The following is a 23,564-nucleotide window of genomic DNA, read 5'->3' as shown; positions in this document are numbered from 1 at the left end:
TTATATGCAGTTAGACAAGTATTAAAATACAGTGGTTCTCACCCTAGGGGTCGTTCTCCCTCCTGTGACACTAGATGAATGTAAAGGGTCGATAGATGACTAATGAAGTAGAAAAGAAGACTAAACTAAGGTACACAAATTTATATTTGTAATTATTTTGTATTTGGGTGTTTCTTCTGATCTTTGCTTTTTTTGTTGTGAAATATAGGACAATTTGACTTAAAACAGATATTTAAATGAAACTCTCTGAGGCGTTAAAAAAGGAAATGTCTCTTTGGTGGAACTGACAACAACTCATAGACATCTGAAACGTGACAAGGAACCCCAACTTTAAAAGATTGGGATCCACAGGTTTAATATTTAACAAGGCATTGCATTTCACATAATTATTATATGTTTTAATGTTTCAAAGTTCTAATCTGAAAAGTAACAAGCAACTATAGCTCTGAAATAAATGCAGTGTAGTAAAAAAGTGCAATATTTGCCTCTGAAATGTAGGAGAGTTAACATAAAAATACCCAAGCAAAGTGCATGACAGACAGTCAGACAGACAGACAGACAGTCAGACAGACAGACGGACAGACAGACGGACGGACAGACAGTCAGACAGAAGTAGCAATTGTAGAGTTGTAATATGGAAAAAAACTAATTGACAACATTAAATACATTAAGTAAAAGTACATAACATGTAATAAGCAAATATTAAGTGTTATAAGTTTTAAGAATTTTGGGGAAAAGGGATAGTAAGTAAAGACTGTGGATCAGAGAAGACACTGGTAGGACTCTTTTGTCCATTTCTTCTGTCCATTGAGCCAAATAAAGTAATGACTACTGCAGGTCGTGACACAAGACACACTAGATACAAGCTTTCCAACAATAAAGTCACCCTCCTATTCTGGGAAATTCATCACACATCAACAGGCTGGTATGAACAAGAACATTAGATGCAAGGCTCGACGAGGCAATAAAAGGAAAAAATTCATTAGAGATGCAGAGCATCATACATCAACTCTATTTAAGTCATAGGACACCTACTCTCCACACGCTTTCAGATACACAGAAACATGTGCTGTATGCATACAGATGTGATGATCCTGCTCCCCAGAGTCCAATTATTGCCTAGGCTTCCAAGCTCCTCTGCCACTCTGGAAGAGAGGTGGAACATGATAGGACAGACTGCATGGCTAATAAAACCATGACATCAAAACAGATTAAAAGCAATTTCCAAGCTCAATAAAAATCACCCACTATCATTTTCTGAGTAAATTTCATTTTCCATTTACTGTAAGGCACAAGCGATTATGCACATGTTTATGTGCTTGGTCTGTGCTTGTGTGTGCCCGCGATGCTGTATGTGTATTCATGAGTCTGTGTGCCAAGGAATAAATTGTTTTTCAAAAAGAACAAAGACGGCAAAACACAGATCAAAACAGGCGGATCTGATTTGCAACCACAAGACTCATCACACCTTCAGTACCGGAAGATACATTTCAGGATAAAAGCAATAAATCCTATCATGCAGATCTTAATGACAAAAGATGTGCAGCTGGACCTCTGAGGGGAACACATTGTCCTGATAATAGTAATCGACCAGGCCACTTTGTGCGTGCGTCTTTGTGCGCATTAGTACACCCTTTCACAAGTTTGTACCTCACAATCATTCAGTACTTCTTTTTATGCTTCCTGACAGTGTTTCTTGTGCAGTTGAAAAAAAGAACAACATGCAATATATTGGGGATAAAATAAACCCCATATTAAGTAATCATTACTCTAATGCATGGATTTCCAGGAACAGGTTTTCCATAATTAGTTAGTCAACCAGTTGAGCATGGATGTTGCTTTAGGTAAAGCAAAAGAGCAAAACACAAAATATACTCCAACATGGCATATGTCAACTGCTACATTTTATGGATTAAAAGTGGTAAAGGTAAAAAAAAAAATATAGAGTTAAATCTCTTCCTTACAAGTGTGCATTGAAATACAGTAGTTAAAGAAATGTGTGGGCGACACCTAATGTACTAGAAAGGAATTACGCTCACACTCAAGGATGGCAGAACTCATTCAGCTCCTCACAAAGACAAAAGAAAAGTTAAAGCATTTCTACTTTGTGGTATTACTTTGTTGAAACACTGATTAAAATACAATACAGTTCAGCCTAAAATGAATGGTTTTGTAGCAGAGTTGTGGTGAAATGTTTTTTACATAATTGATGACAAACTACAAAGTATTTAAACTTTTTTTATTACCTTAGGTTATACGATGACCTAATGTTGAATAAGAATACACTTTGTGGTTTAATTGTTTAAAAAAAAAAAATAAACCTGACCCAAAACTATTAACTTACATATGTACAGGTATTATCAAAAGTTCCCAGGGAAATTCAGAGTTCATCATGAAGCAAAACATATACCAGAGCTGGACATTCTTTACTGTCTCAGCATCATATACATTATATACTACATGCTGGTAGACAGAATATCATTTTTCATATGACAAGATAAAAGACTACAGAAATATTGTGCATAGCCGTAGAGAAATAAATGATAAATAATGGCATATGAAGAATTAGCTGAAAGTGAACTTATCTCTTAACCTAGTGCCTCAAATCCATTATCCTCGTGGATGGGTGAAACAGAAGACCAACAAACTACACATGTACTTTACATATCACAGAATGAAAACGTACATTAAGCCGTTGTCACTTCTGTGATGGACAGTGAGTCTGATCACAAGGGTCAAGACACTCTGCCTCTACAGGCAGGTGGCTAGTTGGGATGCCTACTGGTGGACGGGCTTTTCTAATCGGGCTGAAACTGCGTGGAGATGAACAAGGAGAGTGAGCAGGGGAGCGGACTGGGCGCAGGGGAGGACCTGGAAGGGGTTGTGGGAGAGGCTGTGCCAGTGGAGATGGGCAGCGGGGGTATCTGCGTGGGGCAGACCAGATAGGCAGCTCAGTTCTGTTGGAGGAGGGGGGAAGCACTGGAGCATAGGTAGCAGGGATATTCATTTCTGATTGGACGGCAACATTGCCAGAACATTCTTCCGAACGCTCCATAGTCTCCTGAAACAAGATGAAGATACACGGGTTACAATCATCATCAGCTGTGGGTTTCTCTATGATTCTCATTTTAATGAAGCCATAAGTTGTAAAACATTTAAACTGGTGCTCTGTGGATGTTGGTCCTGAAATATCGCAACAATTCATCAATTGCCATGACATTTTGTAGACAGACATTCATGATCCAACAGCAGGTTGGCATTTTTGATTTTAAGGAAATATTTTATTCTATATTCTATTGGATGCATCAGCACAATGTGATTGCAGCCATTAGTGGTACCCAGAGGATGAATCCTGAATGACTTTTGTGATCCCCTGATTTTTACACTTTTCCATGACATTTGGTACAGACAAATGTGCCTCTCCGGATGAATTGCAAAAACTTTGATGATTGTAGGACTTCGACTTCTTACATTTTTTATGACGGCATTTTCATCTACCTCAGCTGTACTTTGTGTTTATTGCAAACTGGCAAATGATAGCATGCTAACATGAGTAACTATAATAGCGAACATGGTATACATGTTACCATTGTTATTGTGTTAGCTCAAAGTACTGCTGTGCCTACAGTAAGTACAGCCTCACAGAGCTGCTAACATGGCTGTAGACTAAAGTATTGTTTTATTGTAAAGCTTTCAATGGCTCATATAATTTAGATGCTAGATGGAAATTTTGGTCATAAAAGTTTAACTTACATCTTCATTGAGAACATAAAGAGGCATGGGACTCCTTCGGCCAAGTGTAGTTGGTTTGGGAACAACATCAACTGCAAAACATATATATTTATTTTAGTATTGTTTGATATTCTACTGCCTAGTAAACACTTTAATGTGCAAAATTATTCTTGGGTATTGTGTGACATGTTTTAAAAGTTAAAACATTATTATATATATATATATTGTTTTAACTTTTAAAGATGTGTAACTGTAATTGTTGCTCACCATCATGGCCATGTTCACTCTGCTCCAAATAGATGGGAGCTCTTTGGGGGACAGGTCGATGTTTCTTTCTAAAGCAGGAAAAAAACCACATGGTAGTTAATAAAAGCTACAGGTCACTGAGTTTATTACTTTTTCACCAATTTGTCAGTGTATAGTGACACTTTTGAGCTACTTGAGATTCTAGTCACATGTCAAGTGCCATATCAAAGCCAATGAGAGAGGGAGGGAGAGAGAGGAAGTAAAAGAGAGAGAGAGAGAGAGAGAGAGAGAGAGAGAGAGAGAGAGAGATGAGGGGGGAAAAGAGGACAGAGAAGAAAGAGTAGCTCTCACTTGGATGGTTTCCAACAGGCACACACTGTCACCAGGGTGATTAGGAGGAATATGCCCCCGGTGGACAGGATGATGTATAGCGAGCTTCGTCCTAAACCAGAGTGATATACAGAGGTAGACAAAGACACAAAGGAAGAAAGAAGGAAAAAAAGAAAGAAAGTGGGAGAGGTTTGTGTCAATAACAGCAGGGCAATGGAGTTTCTCTCTCACTGAACTGCTTTGTACCTTTGCTTCACATATAACTTCAGAGCTTAACAAATATATTGCATGCAAAACGTCATGCCAATCTATTCCTGTTTTTCTCTTTGATAGTGGAAAAGTAAAGTTTACAGGATTAGATGAAGTTGTGTCTTTACTGGTATAAATGTGTCAATTTGGAACATCCTTTTTTCTTTCAAACTATGCATTTATGGAACAGGCATAACATTCTTTTGTTATTGTTTTATTACTCTTTTTTACTCACTTTACATTGCTTGCCAAATCTTTTAAGTGTGCTGGCATGAATAAGGTGCAGTGAAGTAGCACAATAGGGTAGTCTCTTTGAGACTTTGTGCCGTGCTGCTACGCATACAGAGGGAAAAGAGAGTAGTTTGAGGGCCTGTCTCTTAATGCAACACATCATAGTACAGTGATAATGAAGTCAGGATTACTGAAGTCCACTGAGGCAAAGCGTCCTCACCACCTGCCTTCTTTTCCTGTTCCCTCCTCATAAATAACTGTCCATTCATTGGATTAGACTGCCTTTCCCTCTCTCTCAGCGTGACATGTCGCCCTATGCTGGCGCCCAGTAACAGCCGCTGTGGGTCAACTCTCAGGCTCACAGCCTGGATTTGCACTTGTTGTAAACAACATTGTTGGAGAGACAGGCATGCATGTGTACGGGTTGGCATGAGATGATAATTGCTTCTGCTAGCTACTGAAAATGGATGGTTGGTGAACAATGAGATATAATATATCTAGTTTCCATACTCATTTTTACATTGGTTGGTATTTATTAGACCTAGAAACCAGTGTTGGAATGTAAGTAACTACATTTACTCAAGTACTGTGCTTTTTACTGTACATTAAAATGCTTACACATTACATTACACAATTTGTAACAATTTAACACCAACAGGGTAATTCTGCATCTCATTTGACATTGTAAGTACATTTGGCTGATTCTGTACGTTTATTTAACATTTTGTACGCAGAACTTTTACTTGTTGTGAAGTGTTTGCTATTTTTTATTTAAGTAAAAGATCTGAATACTTCTTCCTCCCCTGCCCATTTGATGTTACTATACCATCATTTCTTCATCCTAAATGTAAACTTGTATAACTTGAGATCCTACCGGTGTAACATGCCACCTACTGTAGACAGTGAGCCTGACAGGTGTGCTCTTCATGCTGCTGATGGGGTTCTCCACTGTGCAGGCGTAAATGTCATCATCTGACATCACAACGCGTGAGATGGTCAGCACTTTTTGGTCATGTGAAAGCAGCAGACGTGTGTCATTGGTCAGCACCTTGCCTCCCTTCAGCCAACCGTAGATGGGCTTTGTGCCGTTATTGTGGGAACAGTGGAGGTTAAACTGCTCGCTCCACTCCAGGACGGACGAGGCTATCATCTGGATGTAAGGTTTGGACACGGCGACTGAGACAGGGAGACAGGACAAAAACAGGGGGGCTTGAGATTGAATATTCAAAGATACGAGAGGGTGGTTGAGATCTAGTTATATATATATATATATATATATATATATATATATATATATATATATATATATATATATATATATATATATATATATATATATAAGAATATAATAAGTGGAATCCTAGTTAGTGCCTCAAAAAGAACACTACCAACTCAGTGAATCACTGCGTATCATGTTCTGAAAAAACTAAACTCCAGTATTACAACTACACTGTCTTGGGCCAGATAAGGTATTTTCAACTTGTATTGATTTTCTTTTAGCTTCATAACTCCTCTTCCGTGTTCTGCTCAGACTCACATATTTTGAAATAAGAGAGAACCCAGCTCTTTGAAAGCAAGGTCATTCTGCATACCATCCACAGTGAGCTCAATGTAGTGCTCTCCAGTGAAGGTGTCATCTGTGATGGAGATCTCAACTTCGTACGCCCCTTCGTCTGACAGCTGCAGGTTGTGAAGCAGCAGTGACCCATTCTCAAACACCACAATACGGTTGCGGTACTCTGGCCTCAGGTTCCCTATGATGTCTGTTCCTATGGACTGCACAACAGTGATAGGTTTCTCTTTGTCCCTCTTTAGCTGCCACTTAATCACAGGCTTGTCTGAGCTGCTGCTGGAGTAGCTGACTGACAAGAGGGCCTCTTTGCCCACGATGCCCCTCACCACCTGGGTTTGGCTGGTCACATTCACTCCAGACACCTCACCTGGAAAAAATCAAAGAGAAGATAGTGAGGTCTTGAACTGAGTAGCAAATAGATATGAATACAGGGATACAAAGGGGTTGTTTGGGGTAATACAAGGTCTGTCACTTTGCAGCCTTTGATGCTCACACGCAGTGAAACAAGAGAGGACTTGTGCAAAAACACTAATTACTACAATAACTAGAACAAACAGAAATGAAAAATAACAGTAGCAAAGGGGCATGGATACTATGATCGTGTACAATAATAACATACATTCACACAGTGTAAGTACAATATTACGGTACTTTGATTTTACGTGAATATTCCTATTTTTTAGTGTCAATAGTTTTCACCAGTGTTGTATTATGTATTAGAAATTTAATTGTACTTTTTACTCTATTTATTTGATTTCTGTAGTGACTTGTTCATTTGCAGTATTGGTTTTATCTTATTGTACGACAAGCCCTCACAAGTGTTACGATGTTAGAGCTTGAACTTCCCATCACTATGTTGTTTTAGCTGTTTTAAATAGTGAAACCACTTGAAACATTAAAATACATCTTACACGGTGATGCATTCATAACCTTAGAAACCAATGTTATTTTATTGTTAATTGCTGGTTTTACTTGTTGTTAATTGCCATTTTTGACAAGATCACCAGCTCACAACGCAAGAGGGTTTCAAACGTGGAGAAAAAAGACTCTGCACACCCTGGTCCAATGCAAGTATCCAATTTTTAAATCTATTTTTTAAATAAAGACTTGCATTCAACCTAAAGTGCAGAGGCTGCCTTTGTCCACATGTTATTGGTAATTGAAATTAGAAAAATTATGAATAGTTTTCCATTATGCCAATATTGCTTTTCCAGTACTTTTTCCCGCCACTGCTAAAAGATGTATGTATGTACAATTCACTTTTTAACCAATTTTACATTCCATCCTATTTACTTTGAATAGTTTAGATTAGGTGTAAGTAGGTAGGCCTATACATACATAATATTTTCATATTCCTAACTGCAAGAAATGCACTTAATTTGGATGCAATAAAACATTAAAAAAATTCTGACTTTTATTTTAAGCAGCTTAAGTTCAATTTCATGTAATACCATGATAATGTCACAAAGTGCTTTTATTCTTTAGGCTTTCACCCAAGATGTTTTTTTCTTGGTTGCAGACTTGACATTTTTTTTAAACATGATCAAAGACATGGTTATCACTAGGTTTTTGGATATGCGCACACATCACTAAGCTGACCTTTTCAAGAAGCTGGTTGAAGGAATGAAAGAAACGCTGTGTTCGCACGGTCCAACAAGTCCGCCGCCGCTGGTGAACTTAGAAAAAATCATATTTTGCACGGCTACATATAAACGTGAATATTGGTGGAACATTCACTTTCATTAGCCATGTTTAGCTTAGTCGGAATATCGTCTTTTTAGGAACAAGGGCAAAAACCGGAATATTATGTGCATGTAAACGTAGTTACTGATGCAAGTCTCACATAGCCAGACATTACTCCACAGCGCAGCCGATTAACGTTAGATGCTGTCATAAAAGCCTGTGCTCATTCTGCCTCAATTTTGGCAAGAAACGCTGAAAACACCAATACCTTGCTGTCCTCTCTACCCGACTGATACTTTCTCTGCTTAAAATTACGGCAAAACCACTAAAAACACTACTACCTCGCTGTCCTCTCCACCCAACTGACAGACACTTTCTTTCCATAAAAGCGGAGAGCTCAGCTTAAAATTATGGCAACAATCACTAAACTCACGGTCCTCTCTACCCAACTGACAGACACACTTTCTTGGCTTAAAATTACTCACCGTTGGTTGGCTACGGCCGCTGAATGGGCTACACGGTTGTTAAGCCAAAGTTAAATTGCATGTTTCCATTATGAGGAAGTCCATAGTTTCTGTCATAAGTCTGTCAAGGTGGTTGTAAACAGCCGTGGCCCGCTTGCCTGATCCTCTGGTAACATTAGCAGTTATCGCGTGTTAGCATGGCGGAGTTAGCTAGGACCAGTCGGGATCACTTCACTGGTGTATCACATTGTAAATAATGGTATAAGAGGTATAAGAATTGTTTTTGCGAGTAAACAACTTGAGTACTCTATATAATTCAATGTGAGTACACAAATGTTAAAATGACTGAAAATGGCTGTCCCTAGTAGTCGTGATAAATTAGCCTGAATCTTAATGCTTACCTGTTCAGAAGAAAATTAGCTAACTCTGCATCCTTTTGGGCTTTAAGCTGTCTCCATTTTCCAAATACATCTCTAATATTTACTTGGGTTTTGTCTCTGGTCACGCAACTGTTAGAAACACTGAGGTTTTTTAGGTCGGGTAGAGTCTATCTCCTTTGATCCCGTTCGTTTGTTTGCTGCTTCCATGGCGTTTTTACAGGTATATCTGGCAACCCGGCCCGGTTGTCAAAATGGGAGGTTGATACCAACACACAGGCCAAAACACAAACACACATTCTGTCATGGATTAGAAATTTCAAAGGAGAAAATACTGGCTGCATTGTTGTCAGAAAAATATGTTTCCTTAATATCTGATGACATATTGTGGTCATTTTTGGATTTAATACAGTAAATATATTAGGCCTACATATTGCACCTTTAAAACAGCCATTAGTCAGCTTATGTGTATGCTACCCACACAAACAAACTCATATGCACACATGTTGCTTTTCACTAATCACTGGTCTGTTCCTCAGAAACTCCTCCCAGGAATTCCTCATGACCCCTCGTAGTGAACAAGTATGCTCTAATTCTGATTTGTGCTCCCCAATTATCCTCCACCTCCCACAGTGATAAGGTATTACAGTGTGAGCCACATTGCTTCCTTTATAGAAGAGCCCTGTCTTGGAAACCAAACACAGCAAAGCTATTATGTTCATAGCGGAGATTCCTATAACTCAGCTGCGGCTGAACATACGGAGGTCTAAACATTGGCTGCGGGCCTGTGAGGGGCATCCTACTGTTAGAGCCTCAGTGATGGAAAGATCAACCTAGAAGAGAGGGAGGAGAAAGAGTGTGCACTGTTCACTATTCTTTTGCAGTGAGGCAGTTAGCAGGGCATCGCCTTATTACCGTGGTAACCATTTGGTTCGCCTGACAGGGGTTGCTGAGGCGATAAGACAAAGGGCATGATTGTTGGAACTAGTTTCCTCCCTTGAAAAGAGTGAGAGAGCGTTAGAGAGGGAGAGAAAGAGAGAGAGAGAGTAGGTCTTTGTCACTGGTGAAGTTGGAGATAGACACTGGATCCAGTGATTCTACCAAAACTGGGTAAACTGGGCCCATAGGGTCATGAAATTAAATCACACATTTTAAAAACTAAACTCTCCACATACTAAACTTTTGACATCGCTTTAGCCCTCAAATGAATTCCTCTAAAGCTTCCCACACTCAAAAAAGCAGGCCCTGCCCTATTCACCAGCTCTGCTCACCCACTCAGCCGTTGGAATACACGGATAATAAAAAACAATCAGCAACTAAATTAACCTGGATTAACTTCACTTCAAAAGGAGCAAGGATTTGAGTTTTGATCTGGTTTTCAAGTGACACAAAGAAAGTAACAGACTGTAAAATAAGACAATTCTAAAAATGTGTTAACTGAAATGATAATTACTGATAATGGGCCCAGACAGGTTTTTCTTTGCTTGTTTATAAACTGTCAGAATATAACAATTTAATAACTATCAATTTGCTTGGTTGGTTGTCATCTGAAAGATAGCACAGTCTGGGTAGATTGTCTTCTAATCTCTTGATAGCATAACAATTGTTTGAGCTTACCTGTGAAGAGAAGGAGGAGGAGGCCAAAGATCGTCAGTAGTGGAGGAATGTCAGTAAAACTGTCGCCTGTAGAAGAGGTCTTCCTCTCCACCTTCATCTTGTGTCCTGGGCAGAGTCTTTCTCCCACTTAGTGAGCATGGTTTATCCACTCTGGGCACGTCTCTGCGGCTCAACACTTTCTCCACTGCCTGCCTGCCTGCAACACTGGCCTCTGCCTGGTCACACTGAGCCCCACTCTCCTCACAGCACCCCAGTCACAACCAACAACAGCCAACTGTGTGTGTGTGTGTGTGTGTGTGTGTGTGTGTGTGTGTGTGTGTGTGTGTGTGTGTGTGCGTGTGTGTGTGTGTGTGTGTGTGTGTGTGTGTGTGTGTGTGTGTGTGTGAGACAGAGACATAGTGTATATGAGCTCCTCTCTTCCACTCCATGTTGCTCTTTCTGAAAGGAGCGCAAAGAAAACAGTGTTTGTTTTTTAAAGCTTCCTGTAAAAAACAAGTGCTGTCTTTTTTCTACATTAAAACCCATTAACGGGCTAAATCCAATTTTGAGTTCAGCTACTTTGCAAGAATTCCTACTGAGAAGAATTACTGTACTTCAGCTCTAAGAGGAACACACTTAAAGCTCTGAAATGTCTGAGTTTGAAAAACAACTCACTCCCCCATTTTTTTGGCCCACTTTTGTCACATTGTGCAAACTCCTCTCTGGACTGGAGCCTCACAATAGACTCACAATTTGTCACTGGGCAACCAACCCTGCTGTTGACCCACACACAAGCACATGCAGCCTTGAAGCATTTTGCTGCTAGTTGCTACAGTACCTGGCGGGTGCATGATCCTTGGTACTATATTCGGAGCTGAGAACTACAAGATAATAAGAGCTACACATGAAGGAAACTCATAAAAAAGAACGTTGTTGTACCTACCGTGTCTCCTAGGTGGTGTAAAAGCTACAATACGGCAGTGAACTGATGCATCTTTGGCAGTTTACATCCATGGCAGTTTATCAACAGTGTTGGCCATGATTTTACATTAAAGTTGTGGCTGTTTTACTACACTCTTGCTCTCTTTGTTTCCTGTTATTTAAATGTCCAACACGCCTGTGTAAAACAAAAAAGGGTCAAAAGTTGTATGTGAAACTAAAGGAAAACATCAGGCTCTCTTCAAGAAGGGAAGTCTGACAATTAAAACAATGTCTACAAAAAGTCAAAATACAGTAGATTGAATTAACTGTTGTATTTATATTGCTTTAGATCTCTCTTCTGACGTCCAATCTACCATCCTGCTCAGAAACACTTTTAATAACCATCACTAATAAATGGTAAAGTGATAGTTAATTAAACCTATGCTTGGAGCCTATGTTATTTTACTGTTAACAAACAATGGAATGATAATTAAAAACTCTTATTAATTATTAGCAGTGCTATAATTTGTGTTATTTTACCAGTTTATTCATATATTATATTATGTATGCGTTAATGATTACCAAATGATTTGCAAACCTTTAAGAAATCATGTGCAAACTGTCTATAAACATTATCAGGAAGGCCTTTATACAGTAACAATTGATGATTATATTACCTTGTTAATAATAAATACTTTGTAAAGCATCTATATACATTATTTAGACAGCTATTATTAGTGCACTAATAATCAAATAACCGTCTCTTTTATAGCCATCAAGATTGAATGGGGCCAAATTAATTATACTTAATGCTTTGTAAACAATTTGTTAATCATTAAATGATCATGCTAAGCATTAGTTGCAACTTTATAATAGCATCCAAATAATGTTTATAGATGGTTTAGAAAACAATTATTAATAAGTCTCTAAAAGTAGAATGGGAGCCAGAGCCTTCAGCTACCAGGCTCCTCTCCTGTGGAACCAGCTCCCAGTCTGGGTTCAGGGGGACACTGTCACCACATTTAAGAATAAACTGAAAACCCTCCTCTTTGATAAAGCATATAGTTATGGAGTGAAGAGATCCAGAAATGCTTGTTACTAACCCAGCTCTGGGGAGTTTACTCGCCGGAGTCCTTATGTTTCTTTTTCAATTCAATTTCAATTCAATTCAATTCAATTGTATTTATAGTATCAAATCATAACAAGAGTTATCTCGAGACACTTTACAGATAGAGTAGGTCTAGACCACACTCTATAATTTACAAAGACCCAACAATTCCAGTAATTCCCCCAAGAGCAAGCATTAGCAGTGGCTAATGCGACAGTGGCGAGGAAAAACTCCCTTTTAGGAAGAAACCTCGGCCAGACCAGCATATTTCCTTAGATTAGGATGGCACCAAGATCTTGGCTGCAGCTGTCGCCATGGTCCTGCTTCACTACACCCTACTACGTTCAGCTTTGCCCTGCTGTGCCACGCTACATACCGTAACGCCCTGCAGTGCCCTGCTATGACATGAACTACTACGACTACCATTTTTTCGTCACTGTTTCATTATCTTTATTGTGACTGTTATTGCCACTGTTCATCACATCCCCAACCGGCACCGTCAGACACCGCCTACCAAGAGCCTGGGTCTGCCGAGGTTTCTTCCTAAAAGGGAGTTTTTCCTTGCCACTGTCGCACTGTCACACTATGCTTGCTCTTGGGGGAATTACTGGAATTGTTGGGACTTTATAAATTATAGAGTGTGGTCTAGACCTACTCTATCTGTAAAGTGTCTCGAGATAACTCTTATGATTTGATACTATAAATAAAATTGAATTGAATTGAAATTGAACAAGTGACAGTAGAAATTATCGGTATAAACTAATTATTTAATATTTCACTAAAATAATGATAAAATAACATAAATTATAACATTACTAATAATTAGTAAACAATATAAATCATCATTTCATTGGTTGGGTTATTAACAGTAAAATAATTATTAAGCAAAGTTTTATTAACTATCACCTTACTATTTATTAATGATGGTTATATTAATGATGGCTATTATAGAGTGTTACCTCTAATTCTAATTTCTTGTAAACAGGACTGTCAGATTGTATTACATGAGACAGTATGGGCCCCTATGTGTTACCTCAGTCATTTGATCTGTGTTCCACTGTTTTCTGGAAATTGTTTGTATGCATTAATGAGTCAATTGCATTATAAGTAATCTCTCCCACTTTAGGAAAGCAGTCTTTTTTTTTTGCATTTTGTTTGACAACAAAGGGAGGTTTTATGCAGAGGAGGAATCATGGTTAATAGAAACCTCCAGGAATGTGGGAGCAGCTGCTGTTCACCACCACTCCCCCAGAGTCCAGACTCCTGTGTAGTGGCCCATCAAAGCCAAACCTCTCCCCTCCACCTCTGCCCTCGATAAAAGAAGAACCTCCCTCTTCCTCTCATCTTCTGACACACTGTGAATCAATGGGGACTCTTTCCACTCAATACAGGAAGCGAGAGGAGCACAGCCGGGGCCTGTGTGTCTAAGTCAGTTTGGGTGCTTATGTAATGACAGAAACCATTATCACGTTTGATCCACAACAAGGCTGATGTCATCCCATGTGACTCAGATATACACATTTGACAAAATGTATCTTTACAACGTGATACACCATGATGCCGATATCACATCTTTTGACTGTGATTCCTTTATCTTACAGTGTAACTGATGGTGATCTATCAGGTGTTGTTTACACAGCTGTGGCATTTAAGTCCTCTCATTACTGCTAAACTGTGTAACCTACTTGGTATTAAAGATACTGTATCTCCGAAGATGGTGATGCCAGTGGCCAGTGGCACAACCACTGGAAAGCAGATAATTGCGCCCCCTGCTGTTTTCTTTTGGCTCATTCATATCTAATTATCACCCAGGAGACCAGAAAGATCTTTTCTCTCTGACAAGCTGTCTGAGATACAGCACAAACCAAGCAAGCAGATCTTGCACATGCTCTACTCCTAAAATAGTCCATGTTCAGCTTTAAAGAGACAGTGCTATCAATTTCTGCTTCACCGTGGCAAGTTTAAGGCTGCGCTTCACAAACTCGCACCCGCTCACATGACTCACATAAGGATCTATTAAGATTGATTAACATGATTTTCAGGCTGTTTTTGTTTGTTTGTGGAAACCTGTCTTTTTCCTCACTCTCAGAATTCAATCTACAACACAAAGTGGGTGTTGTGCTATGTTTGGAGGTGTGCAGAATATTGATTGTTCACCCACAGTCATTAAAGAGACAGGAGAACGTGGCCATGGCACCTCTGGGACTGAGTAGGAGAAAAAAGAGAATCGGTCCATATAAAACCCATAGAGGAATGCAGAGGAGGAATGTCAGCCTGAGAAGGAAGTGGTTTGCACTCTGTGTTTCCAAAAACCACTGAGAGCAAGACTCATGTTGGTTGTCCTATCTCTACAGCTGGTGACACAATCAACAACGCCTGTGTATGTGTGCGCGAGAGAGAATGAGTGACTTGAGTGGGCTCTGCATACTAAACTATGGGTTGTGTTTTTCCTGTGTGAGAATGCATGTGCAGTTTGAATTTGTGCAGAGTGCTGTATGGCTCAGATGTGTGTAGGTGGGCTGAGTGGGAGCACTGGGAGACTGAAGATGCTCTAGCCTGTTTCTCATGAAGCGAAATAAGACGAAGCACAAATTGTGTTGTGTCTTTTGTGATTTAAACAGCCTTATTGCAATAAAGATAGATAAATAAAAAAGCATTGCCAAATATCCAACAGGTGCACACATCACTCAGTGGTGTAGCTGTTCATAACAATGCACTGTTGATAGGATGAAAACATTTTATAAATTTAATGCATCCAGGCTTTGCGTACAATCTAATTATTTAAACAGCCCTATCTAATAGCTAATAGTATGTGTAAAACCCCAACTAATTTGTCTAGTGTAATTGGCAGTTGTAAAATGAAAAATGCACAGTTTTATGTAATGAATTATTCATGAGATTCCTCATGCAAGAGAGCCACACGGGACACAATACAGCTTCATGGAAACTGCTCTCTCTAATTAGCAGCCTTGCTTATGTTGCAGTGACAAAAGAAAAAAGGGCAGCTTTGGCTGCTGTAATGTTGTACAAAAACCTCAACTTTACCATTGAGGAATAGAAATGGAAGGGACAGATGACATAAAAGGTTTCTTTGAAACAAACCTTACTTAACCTGATTGAATTAAGTTTAAAACAGACATTTCACTGTGTATTTAAGGTGGATTTATTAGTGTAATGACATGACTCTACAGCAAAGTTCCGCAAGGTACTATTCATTTAGTTAGCATGACGACTCTGCAAACTATGATAATACATTTCACACACCTGATTTAACACACGTGAAACAAGTCAAATCCACCAACACAACAACAGAGCATATTGAAGTAATGTCTCAAAGGAAAGCTGTACCAAATGCATCTGCAGCAGAAAAAAAAAGTGTAATCACTGCATGCTTACTGTTCTGGAAGATCAGATTTATAGAAAATGCTTGAATAGGTGAAAAGAGAACATACTTATCATGTGATCAAAAAGAAAATTGAGGTGCAATCTGAATTAAGTAACTTAGAATAAATAGAACATACATAGCTACTTCTCTTCTCTGTGTTTTAATAATTTTTGTAAGCAAGTCAAATAGGTAAATAAAAGTCAAGATACAAGCACATCATTAACAATGCAAAATAAATAATTTAAGCCACTAAATACGCAAAGTCTAAAGCGGATGCTTACAAGGTTTATACACAGATGGTATGAACTGAGCCATCCAACAATAAGCCCTGTTTAGCATTTAGAGAACATTCATTTATCACATTCACAGATCATCATCTAAAAACTAGCACACTACCAGAAGTTTCACAAGTACATGCAGTGAGTTGCAAATTCTGGGTCAAAGACATCCGTACTGATGAGACTGCTGAAGAAGCAGAAAAGGAGTGTTAAAGTTCACAAAAATTCACATAACACACCCTCAAAACTGTCGGTTCATTCTCTACTGCTAATTTGTGTTGAAGAAGAAAAAAAAGACTCCTGGGGTAAAAAGGTGTGCCTGAAAGCCAGCCCAGCCAGCTTATGTCAGCCATCTCTCGCTACCTTGCTTCCCCTCTTTCTCTTCATCCAGGTCAGGACAGAGGCGTCACTGCTCTGGCACAGATGTGTCGTCTCTCTCTACTGCCCCCGATCCTCCTGTCTCTAAAAACAGAAACAGGCAAGGCGTAGTTAAATACAGAGCCTGGAAAAAAAACTGTTTCTGTTTATGCTCTTATCGTCAAGGTTAAAGGCTCTAATGCATGGTCACAAACTGTACGGATACTTGTTGGTGGATCTATTATAAAACACACACTTGAAGAAAACTTGATATTGAGTTGCTGCTTAAGGAGAATTCATTTTCAAAGGAGGTGGAACTTTCCATCACGCAAATATCTGTTTGTACAATTAATTTCTAAGTTTTGACGCATTTTGTAATGCTGAGAACGTGGCTTACATGACAGATAAGCTCAAAAACCCAATTTTATTGTGAAAAGGGGGTCTCCCCCAATGGGAGGGAATGCATGGTTCCAGTCCGACAGGTCCATTAATTCTGCTTGGCCCTCTGAAGCATATACTGTACCTAATGCACCTGGAGCTATAAATACATATCCTACATAAGGATGCAAGGGAGCCAGCAACTGGGTTAAGGAGAATCATTGAAGAGCATCCCTTGTTTCAGCCACATCCCAAAGAAAATGCTGCTTTGTCTTATAGGAAAAGGTGACATTTTGAGGGCTGGGAATCTAAAGCTTTGTCTTACTTCTTAGTACAATTTTATACTACAATGACTTTGTTTTCTTTTGTCCTTTTCAGAGATAAAAAGTAAATAAAGCATACAATCAAATTGAAGTGTTTGCTTGAAACTAAAAACTAAAAACTGAATTCTGAAACCATTTTCTCGTCCACAGTTGTATAAAATACAAACTAGAAAAACATGTTTACCGTTGTGAGAATGTAACTTGACATTTTCCAGGAGAACTGAACACTGACATACATCTTATCGCTCTAGCGATTTAACAGCACATCTACCAAGAGATTCATTTATAACCCCTTTAACAGAGTAATTAATTGAGAGATTACATCATCTGCTGCCGGAGACAGTATGGGGTAATTAAATGAGTCACTCAGTTATGTATTGCAGTCATGACACTTGGGAAAACCCATAAGGGCCTCTAATAGGTGTATTTAATTACGTATAGCTTTTAAATGGTCCTAGTGTGTATAATGTTAAATCAGTTTGACAGTTTCCCTCGAACGTCTTATTATGGGACACCTGAAGAAATCTTATGCTCAACCAACACCATGCAGAACATCAAACTATGCTATAATAATAGCTAAATAAAAGATATTTTATTTATATAGAATCTTGAATTGTTCTAACTAGGTCTGTTTACGGTAAGCAACTTATGCTCTCCATCGCTTACCTTCCGTCACCTACTGTGGTTACAGCTCCGGATGGGAGACTCTGTTACCATCCTTACAGTCACCAGCCATAATGCCCTCTTTCACGGCATTATGTGACCTTATCGCATGGTTCTACACCACTGACCTGTGCCCCCCTCGCTGCCGTTGAGCACATCCCCAGTGCTGCTCACCTCCTCCCCTTCTGCTTTGTCCTCTGGCTTCATCTTCTTACGGGTCATGTGTCCACGGAAGCCAGCCTGGATTTTGGCAGCAGCCCTGTTGGCCTCGGGGTCATCAAGGGGGATGTCCATGATGTCCTCCTCCTCCTGGGGCCGGCTGCACTCCTCCTGCAGAGAGGACCAGAAGTCTATCACAGAAGGGTAGCATATTACATGATCATATGAGGATGTTTTTTTTCCCCTGGGACATGGGTGGAAGAATCTAACCCTCAACAGATTGCGATACCATATTTTGTTAACTGTATATGCCACAACACTACCTATTAGACGGAAAGGAATGTGCGCTTGTTGCATAGTGGCTCACCCTTATTACATGACTTCAACAGGGCTCTCAGGAGGTCACTAACCCACATTGCCTCCTTTTTTCTCTCCCCTTCTCCTCTTGTCATATAATTCACTGATGTCTGAGTCAGCCTGTTTTGTAATGAATCATCATTGTCTGCTGTGTTTCTTCTCTTTTTACCATGGAAACTGTTTTTAAAAAAAAGCCATAAAACTGCACATTTAGATGACATATGGATTCCCAAACTGAGCAACAGTCAATGATTATAAGATCATTGATCATCGTTCATTACACAAAATAAACCAATCTGCTTTTTATTTGGATAAGAAACAAGGTTGGTGTAAAAATGTGCACAAAATAACTTCTTTCTCTGCAACCTGGGCCGAAAAAGGACGATCCAGCAAAAATGCTACTGTAGTCAACACCAGCAGCTCATTTAGTGACTGAAAGTACAGCATCCACTGTCCCAAAGGAAACATGGGGGTGTGCGGAAGAGAAATTCTGGCTTGTCATAAAGTGTCAGGAGAAAAGTGCCAAGGCTGTCGACAAGTTATGTAAATACCAATTCAAATTCTGTGGCAAACACATATCAGCTACACCCCGTGCTTTGCTTATAGAAACAGATTGACATTTCATACAAAGGCAACCCACAGAAAGAGCCCACTGTCATCCCACTGCCTTGGTGAAGCAGTGCATCATGTCTCCAGTGAAACCCCTCCAGTGTAGGAGTGTGACCACCCACCTGTTCAGCCAGCATTCATTAGCCTCTCTGTCTGACTGCTCACTGTGCAGCCAGAATCCAGTTTTTTTTTGCAGCAGCAGCAGAGATACAGGAGTGCTGCACTGAAATTGGCTGGCTACACACCTTCTCAGGTCTTATTGTTTTTATTGCCTCAGGGTCTTTAGACTTGTGCTGACACAAATTGATTTGAAACATTCTGATGCAAATCTCTAATATTATCCACTTATAATAAAAATAACTTGAAAACTGTGCAACATACGACTTTATGTTGTCCTTTTTTGTGAAGAATGTACCATGTGTGAATCACACTTATTCAAATGGCTAACATAATATATTTTACTCCAGTAAAAGGGGGAAAAAAACACACATGGCAGTATGCAATTCCAGGGCAACCAAACACTAGTAAATACCATAAGTAACTACCAAACTGTATTACCCAATTAACCAAACTGATGAGTGGTTAAAAATAAAAATAAAATGAATTTATTAAAAAAAAAGTTAATCTGAAGCTTCTACTTACATTGTGACAGTCCATTTCTTACTCTCAGAGACGACTTCAGTCTTCAGGTGAGCTGAACTAGTCTGACTTGAATGCCTCGATTTCTATGTGGACCAAGCAAAGCTCTCTTTAAATGTGTCTCCGGTACAATACAGATGCCTCACTGGCTCTTACTAACAATCACTGTATGTTCAGAAACACACGCTCACGCACAGAGTGAGAGAGAGACATAAAGTCAGAGTGAGAGGAAGAGAACAAGAGGGAGGGAGGGAAAGAGAGACCTCCTACAAACATGGCAGCAGGCATTCCATCTTTTCAGTCCCATTAAGGCTGCTGACCTACCGTGTTCACGTTAACATTCACCGAGCACAGCCTAAAGACTTCAGAAAAGTAACTGAAACATGCTAAATATGTAGATTAGTTCAGTGATTTCAAGTTTGACTGTTTTGAAACACGTGCAAATGATGAACTATACAGTCTGGATGTAAATTAGGAAACCTAACTTGTGACTATCACATGCACTGAGCATCATAACAATTCACAAGTTGCAGTGTTACAACACTAAACTCCACAAATAAAAACAGATGACCAACTTAGAAATACTGTGTAAAAAGCCAGATGGTCATAAACAATAAATTCTGACTTTAAATTCTACTAATAGCATGAAAATAAAACATAAGCATCTTGGACTGTTTTACACTCAGAGGTGTTATACATTTATTAGAGGCAGAGTGAGCTAACAACCCTCTCCATCCCTCTGATCCCAGCTGGTATGGCCGCCCACACTCCTTTGCCAGCCTCAGAGACAAGACGGAGAGGGAAACAGAAAACATCCATTTATCTGAGTTATATATCTGACATTAACGGTCTCTATGTTAAGTTATCCTCACGCTTAATTTCACAATGCTGACTTGCTTTATCGATCAATTCACTGTTAATCTGAAGGAACGATCACCACTGTGTAATTCAGTTTACTGTAATCAGTCATGGTAGTTAGTCTGCTCATATTAGCCTAATCATTAATGTATCTAATAGTATTTATTCTCCAACGAGGATAAGGGTATAGGAACATCATTGCAGGCACTAGTAAACAGTGAATTAAAGACATAGAAATTAAAATAAAAAGAATAGACAAAGCATCTAAGATACAGCAGCTAGGTCACTGTTAGAATAGATGGCCTATATATTGTACTGTTTTGTGGTAGCTTTTTTTCAGCTGAAACCACTTCTGCCACTGTATGTTTTGTACATAAAAACACACAAAGTGCTGTTTTACTGTTTAATCAGTCAGTTAAAAACTGCTATTAAGGTAGATTGCTGATAGAGATGGTGCCTAGCAACTATCAGCATCACTATCTCCTATTAATTCCATGACAGCACTAAGAGGGAGCAGGATGGTAAGGGGTTACCATGGAAACACTCTTAGTACCCCTTCCTACACTCCCCTCCGTGTGTGTTTAGAGCCCTGTTGGTCCAGACAAATCCGACAAGGCTAACTGTGACAGCAGTAAAAATGTTAAAGGCCTTAATTCACAAGACAAATTGTCCAGTCGGTCTTATATGATGACGCTGTAGTGGCTCCCATGAGGAGATTGGAACTGGAAGCAGTATTACAGTAGCCTGGATGCCAGCCGAACTTAGCCCCGCCCACAACATTCAAGGTCGGGAAGTTCTGACTTGAATCTGAGTATGACGATGTCAGGCTAGTATTACAGTTTTATGAACATGCGGCAGAGCAAAGGCCTCACACAGCATCTGGAACACGCCCCTATGAACAAAGACACAGATTATGGTGAACTTTGAGACTGAAACTACCATTTCTGCACATTTCAGTTAAGATGATTTTGATTGTGAACTTCTCAATGACATTTAAAGTTTATCGGAGCTACCGCCATCCAGAAAATGAACTATTTTCAATCACCTATCCCTGGAGGGTCCACGGAAAAAAAGAGGGGCACTGTTGATCAGACTTGTCCTTGAAGGGTATATTTATATAGGCTACCTGAGACAGGAATGGGAGCAGAGCAGACTGTAGCTAAAGACACCTCTGTCTGAAACTGTAAGATTTATTCTCAGCCTGCTGACACATGTGGAGATGTGGTGAGTTGCAATAGCCTCTATTATATTTAAATCATACAAGTTATGGCCATGAATGGTAAACTATCAGGGCTATTTTCTCATTGCAAACATATTCATCTATGATGTTAAGGTGTATAAAATTGTACAATTATATGAAATATGAGGCATTACTGATGCATATATTGGATTATTATATTCTGTATTGAGAAGAAGCATCACATTTTACCTTGTCACCACTCTTGCCTTCAGGCTCTGTGGAGTCCTTTCCAGACCCAAGTGGCCTCTCCTCTCCTTGGTGATCTGCAGCCGGCCAACCTACACTTTCAGCGGGGCTGATGCTTCCCTCTTCACACACTGCATCGCTCTTCTCTTGTATTTCAACCTTTCCTTCTTCTACACATTCCTCTGCTTCTAAACTTCTCTCCTTTGATGTGACCTCTTTTTCTATCACTGTATCCTCTGGCTGTGACTCTACAGGTGTTCTCTGACTCGCCTCGTTCTCCTTTGGTAGATGTTGTGCACTCTCCCTCTCCATTGCAGCAGTTGATATATTTGACTGGGTCACTTGTGATGAGGGATTTTCCACACCACCATCATCAATTTGTTGATCCTCCACCTTACTATATCCTTCTGCATGTATGTCCTCTTTGTCTCCTCCAACCGTGTCTGTTGTCTCATCTTCTTTGAAGTTAGGGTTGTTTAATTTTGCCTCTTTTTCAGAATCCTCATTCTGGTGAAATTCGCCGTCACTTATCTTCTCATTATCTTCATTTTCGTGATCCGTTTCATCCTCTGGGTTCTCTTCGTCTGTCTCGTTGGTGGGCTGATGTGATGCTGAGCTGATGGTTTTAACACCTTCGTGCTTCTCATCATCATCACTATCATTTAAATTAGAATCATTTGTGTCCACCAGCTCCGTCATTATATCAGATGCTTCGTGCTGACTTTTCATTTCCCCCTCTTCAGAGTTAACTTCCTTTTCAACTCCAATCATTTCAGCTTCATCATGGTCTAGTGTACTAGATATGTTTTGGTCTGTTGCCAATGCAGTAGGCTCTTTCCACTCTTCCTCCTGTTGCGTTTCTAATACCACCTCTACTGAGCCCTCTTCCTCTAGCTGTTTCTCCTCAACCTCTTGAATCTGCTGAACATCTGGAACATCTTCAAAGCTAATCTCAACCAATGAATCCTCCTTTGCTATAACATTACTGTCTAAACCACCCTCTACATGAGCTAAACGTTCATGTATTCCCCCAGAAGAAGCCTCAGTCTCTGGTCCTTCCTCCTCCTTAGTGTTTCCTATCTGATCTTCTGCTTCTTGTTGATTGCCCTCATGGGTTTTAGATTGAGACAATGATTGTGCAAAAGTTTCCTCAGGTTGGGGTTTTGAGCTGTCCTCATTAATGACATGTGTATCATCTTCAGCAGTGGCTCCTTCCATTGTTCTTTCTGTTCCTCTGAGCTCTGTAGCACACACATTAACATCAGAATATGGAAAGACCTCTACAGGTTCTTCAACGTCAGCATTTTCCTCTTCTTCTGAGACTACAATCTCCTCATCTACAACTACAATCTCCTGTTCATCACCTCCCTCATCTTCTGCCATTCCTAACTCCTGAGCACACACATCTAAATTAGAAATCCCTCTGAAAGATAACAAGTCAGTGGGCTCTATCTCAGACTGAGGTATATCTTGGTCTGGAGAAGAGCTGCTATCCATTCTATTAGCTGCCCTATCAACTTGATCACATGTCGTTATTGTTGGGTCTTTCTCCTCCTCTGTCCCACTCAGCTCATCTGGCTGTACATCTGCAGCTGGGATCAAGTTGACTGATTTGTCTTCTG

At 39.7% G+C, this 23,564-nt stretch overlaps 2 protein-coding genes across 3 annotated transcripts; both read right to left on the bottom strand.

Moving 5' to 3' along the window:
- Nucleotides 1-2,234: 2,234 nt before the first annotated feature.
- Nucleotides 2,235-10,731, bottom strand: hepacama (hepatic and glial cell adhesion molecule a). The gene is made up of 7 exons (XM_078243815.1): nt 10,503-10,731; nt 6,381-6,728; nt 5,683-5,964; nt 4,330-4,420; nt 4,000-4,067; nt 3,754-3,824; nt 2,235-3,061 (listed from the first exon to the last, which is right to left on the bottom strand). Exons 1-7 carry the CDS (start codon nt 10,597-10,599, stop codon nt 2,699-2,701), a joined length of 1,320 nt encoding a protein of 439 aa, XP_078099941.1. The 5' UTR covers nt 10,600-10,731; the 3' UTR covers nt 2,235-2,698.
- Nucleotides 10,732-15,657: 4,926 nt separating this feature from the next.
- nrgnb (neurogranin (protein kinase C substrate, RC3) b) lies at nt 15,658-19,835 on the bottom strand. 2 transcript variants are annotated; one of them, XM_078243797.1, is made up of 3 exons: nt 19,662-19,835; nt 18,023-18,224; nt 15,658-16,635 (listed from the first exon to the last, which is right to left on the bottom strand). In XM_078243797.1, the coding sequence occupies exons 1-3, from the start codon at nt 19,674-19,676 to the stop codon at nt 16,580-16,582; spliced, it is 273 nt and encodes a 90-aa protein (XP_078099923.1). In that variant the 5' UTR covers nt 19,677-19,835; the 3' UTR covers nt 15,658-16,579. The 2 variants fall into 2 exon arrangements, with proteins under 2 accessions (XP_078099923.1, XP_078099929.1); XM_078243803.1 differs by having other exon boundaries at nt 18,069-18,224.
- Between the last annotated feature and the right edge of the window lie 3,729 nt (nt 19,836-23,564).

This window comes from Sander vitreus, chromosome 3, assembly GCF_031162955.1.
Source record: "Sander vitreus isolate 19-12246 chromosome 3, sanVit1, whole genome shotgun sequence".
In the NCBI taxonomy this organism is placed as follows: Eukaryota; Metazoa; Chordata; class Actinopteri; order Perciformes; family Percidae; genus Sander; species Sander vitreus.
This window is presented reverse-complemented; position numbering and strand designations above follow the sequence as displayed.

Bases quoted from the DNA above. Each gene is read 5' to 3' on its own strand.
- hepacama (XM_078243815.1), bottom strand. From the start codon at position 10,599: ATGAAGGTGGAGAGGAAGACCTCTTCTACAGGCGACAGTTTTACTGAC. The intron at 6,729-10,502 runs GTAAGCTCAAAC...GATTTTTTCCAG, and splicing joins CCTCCTCCTTCTCTTCACAG to GTGAGGTGTCTGGAGTGAAT. The intron at 4,421-5,682 runs GTAGGTGGCATG...ACTCTGGTTTAG, and splicing joins TGTCAGGCTCACTGTCTACA to GACGAAGCTCGCTATACATC.
- nrgnb (XM_078243797.1), bottom strand. The intron at 16,636-18,022 runs GTCAGTGGTGTA...TTCTGTTTTTAG, and splicing joins CGGCAGCGAGGGGGGCACAG to AGACAGGAGGATCGGGGGCA.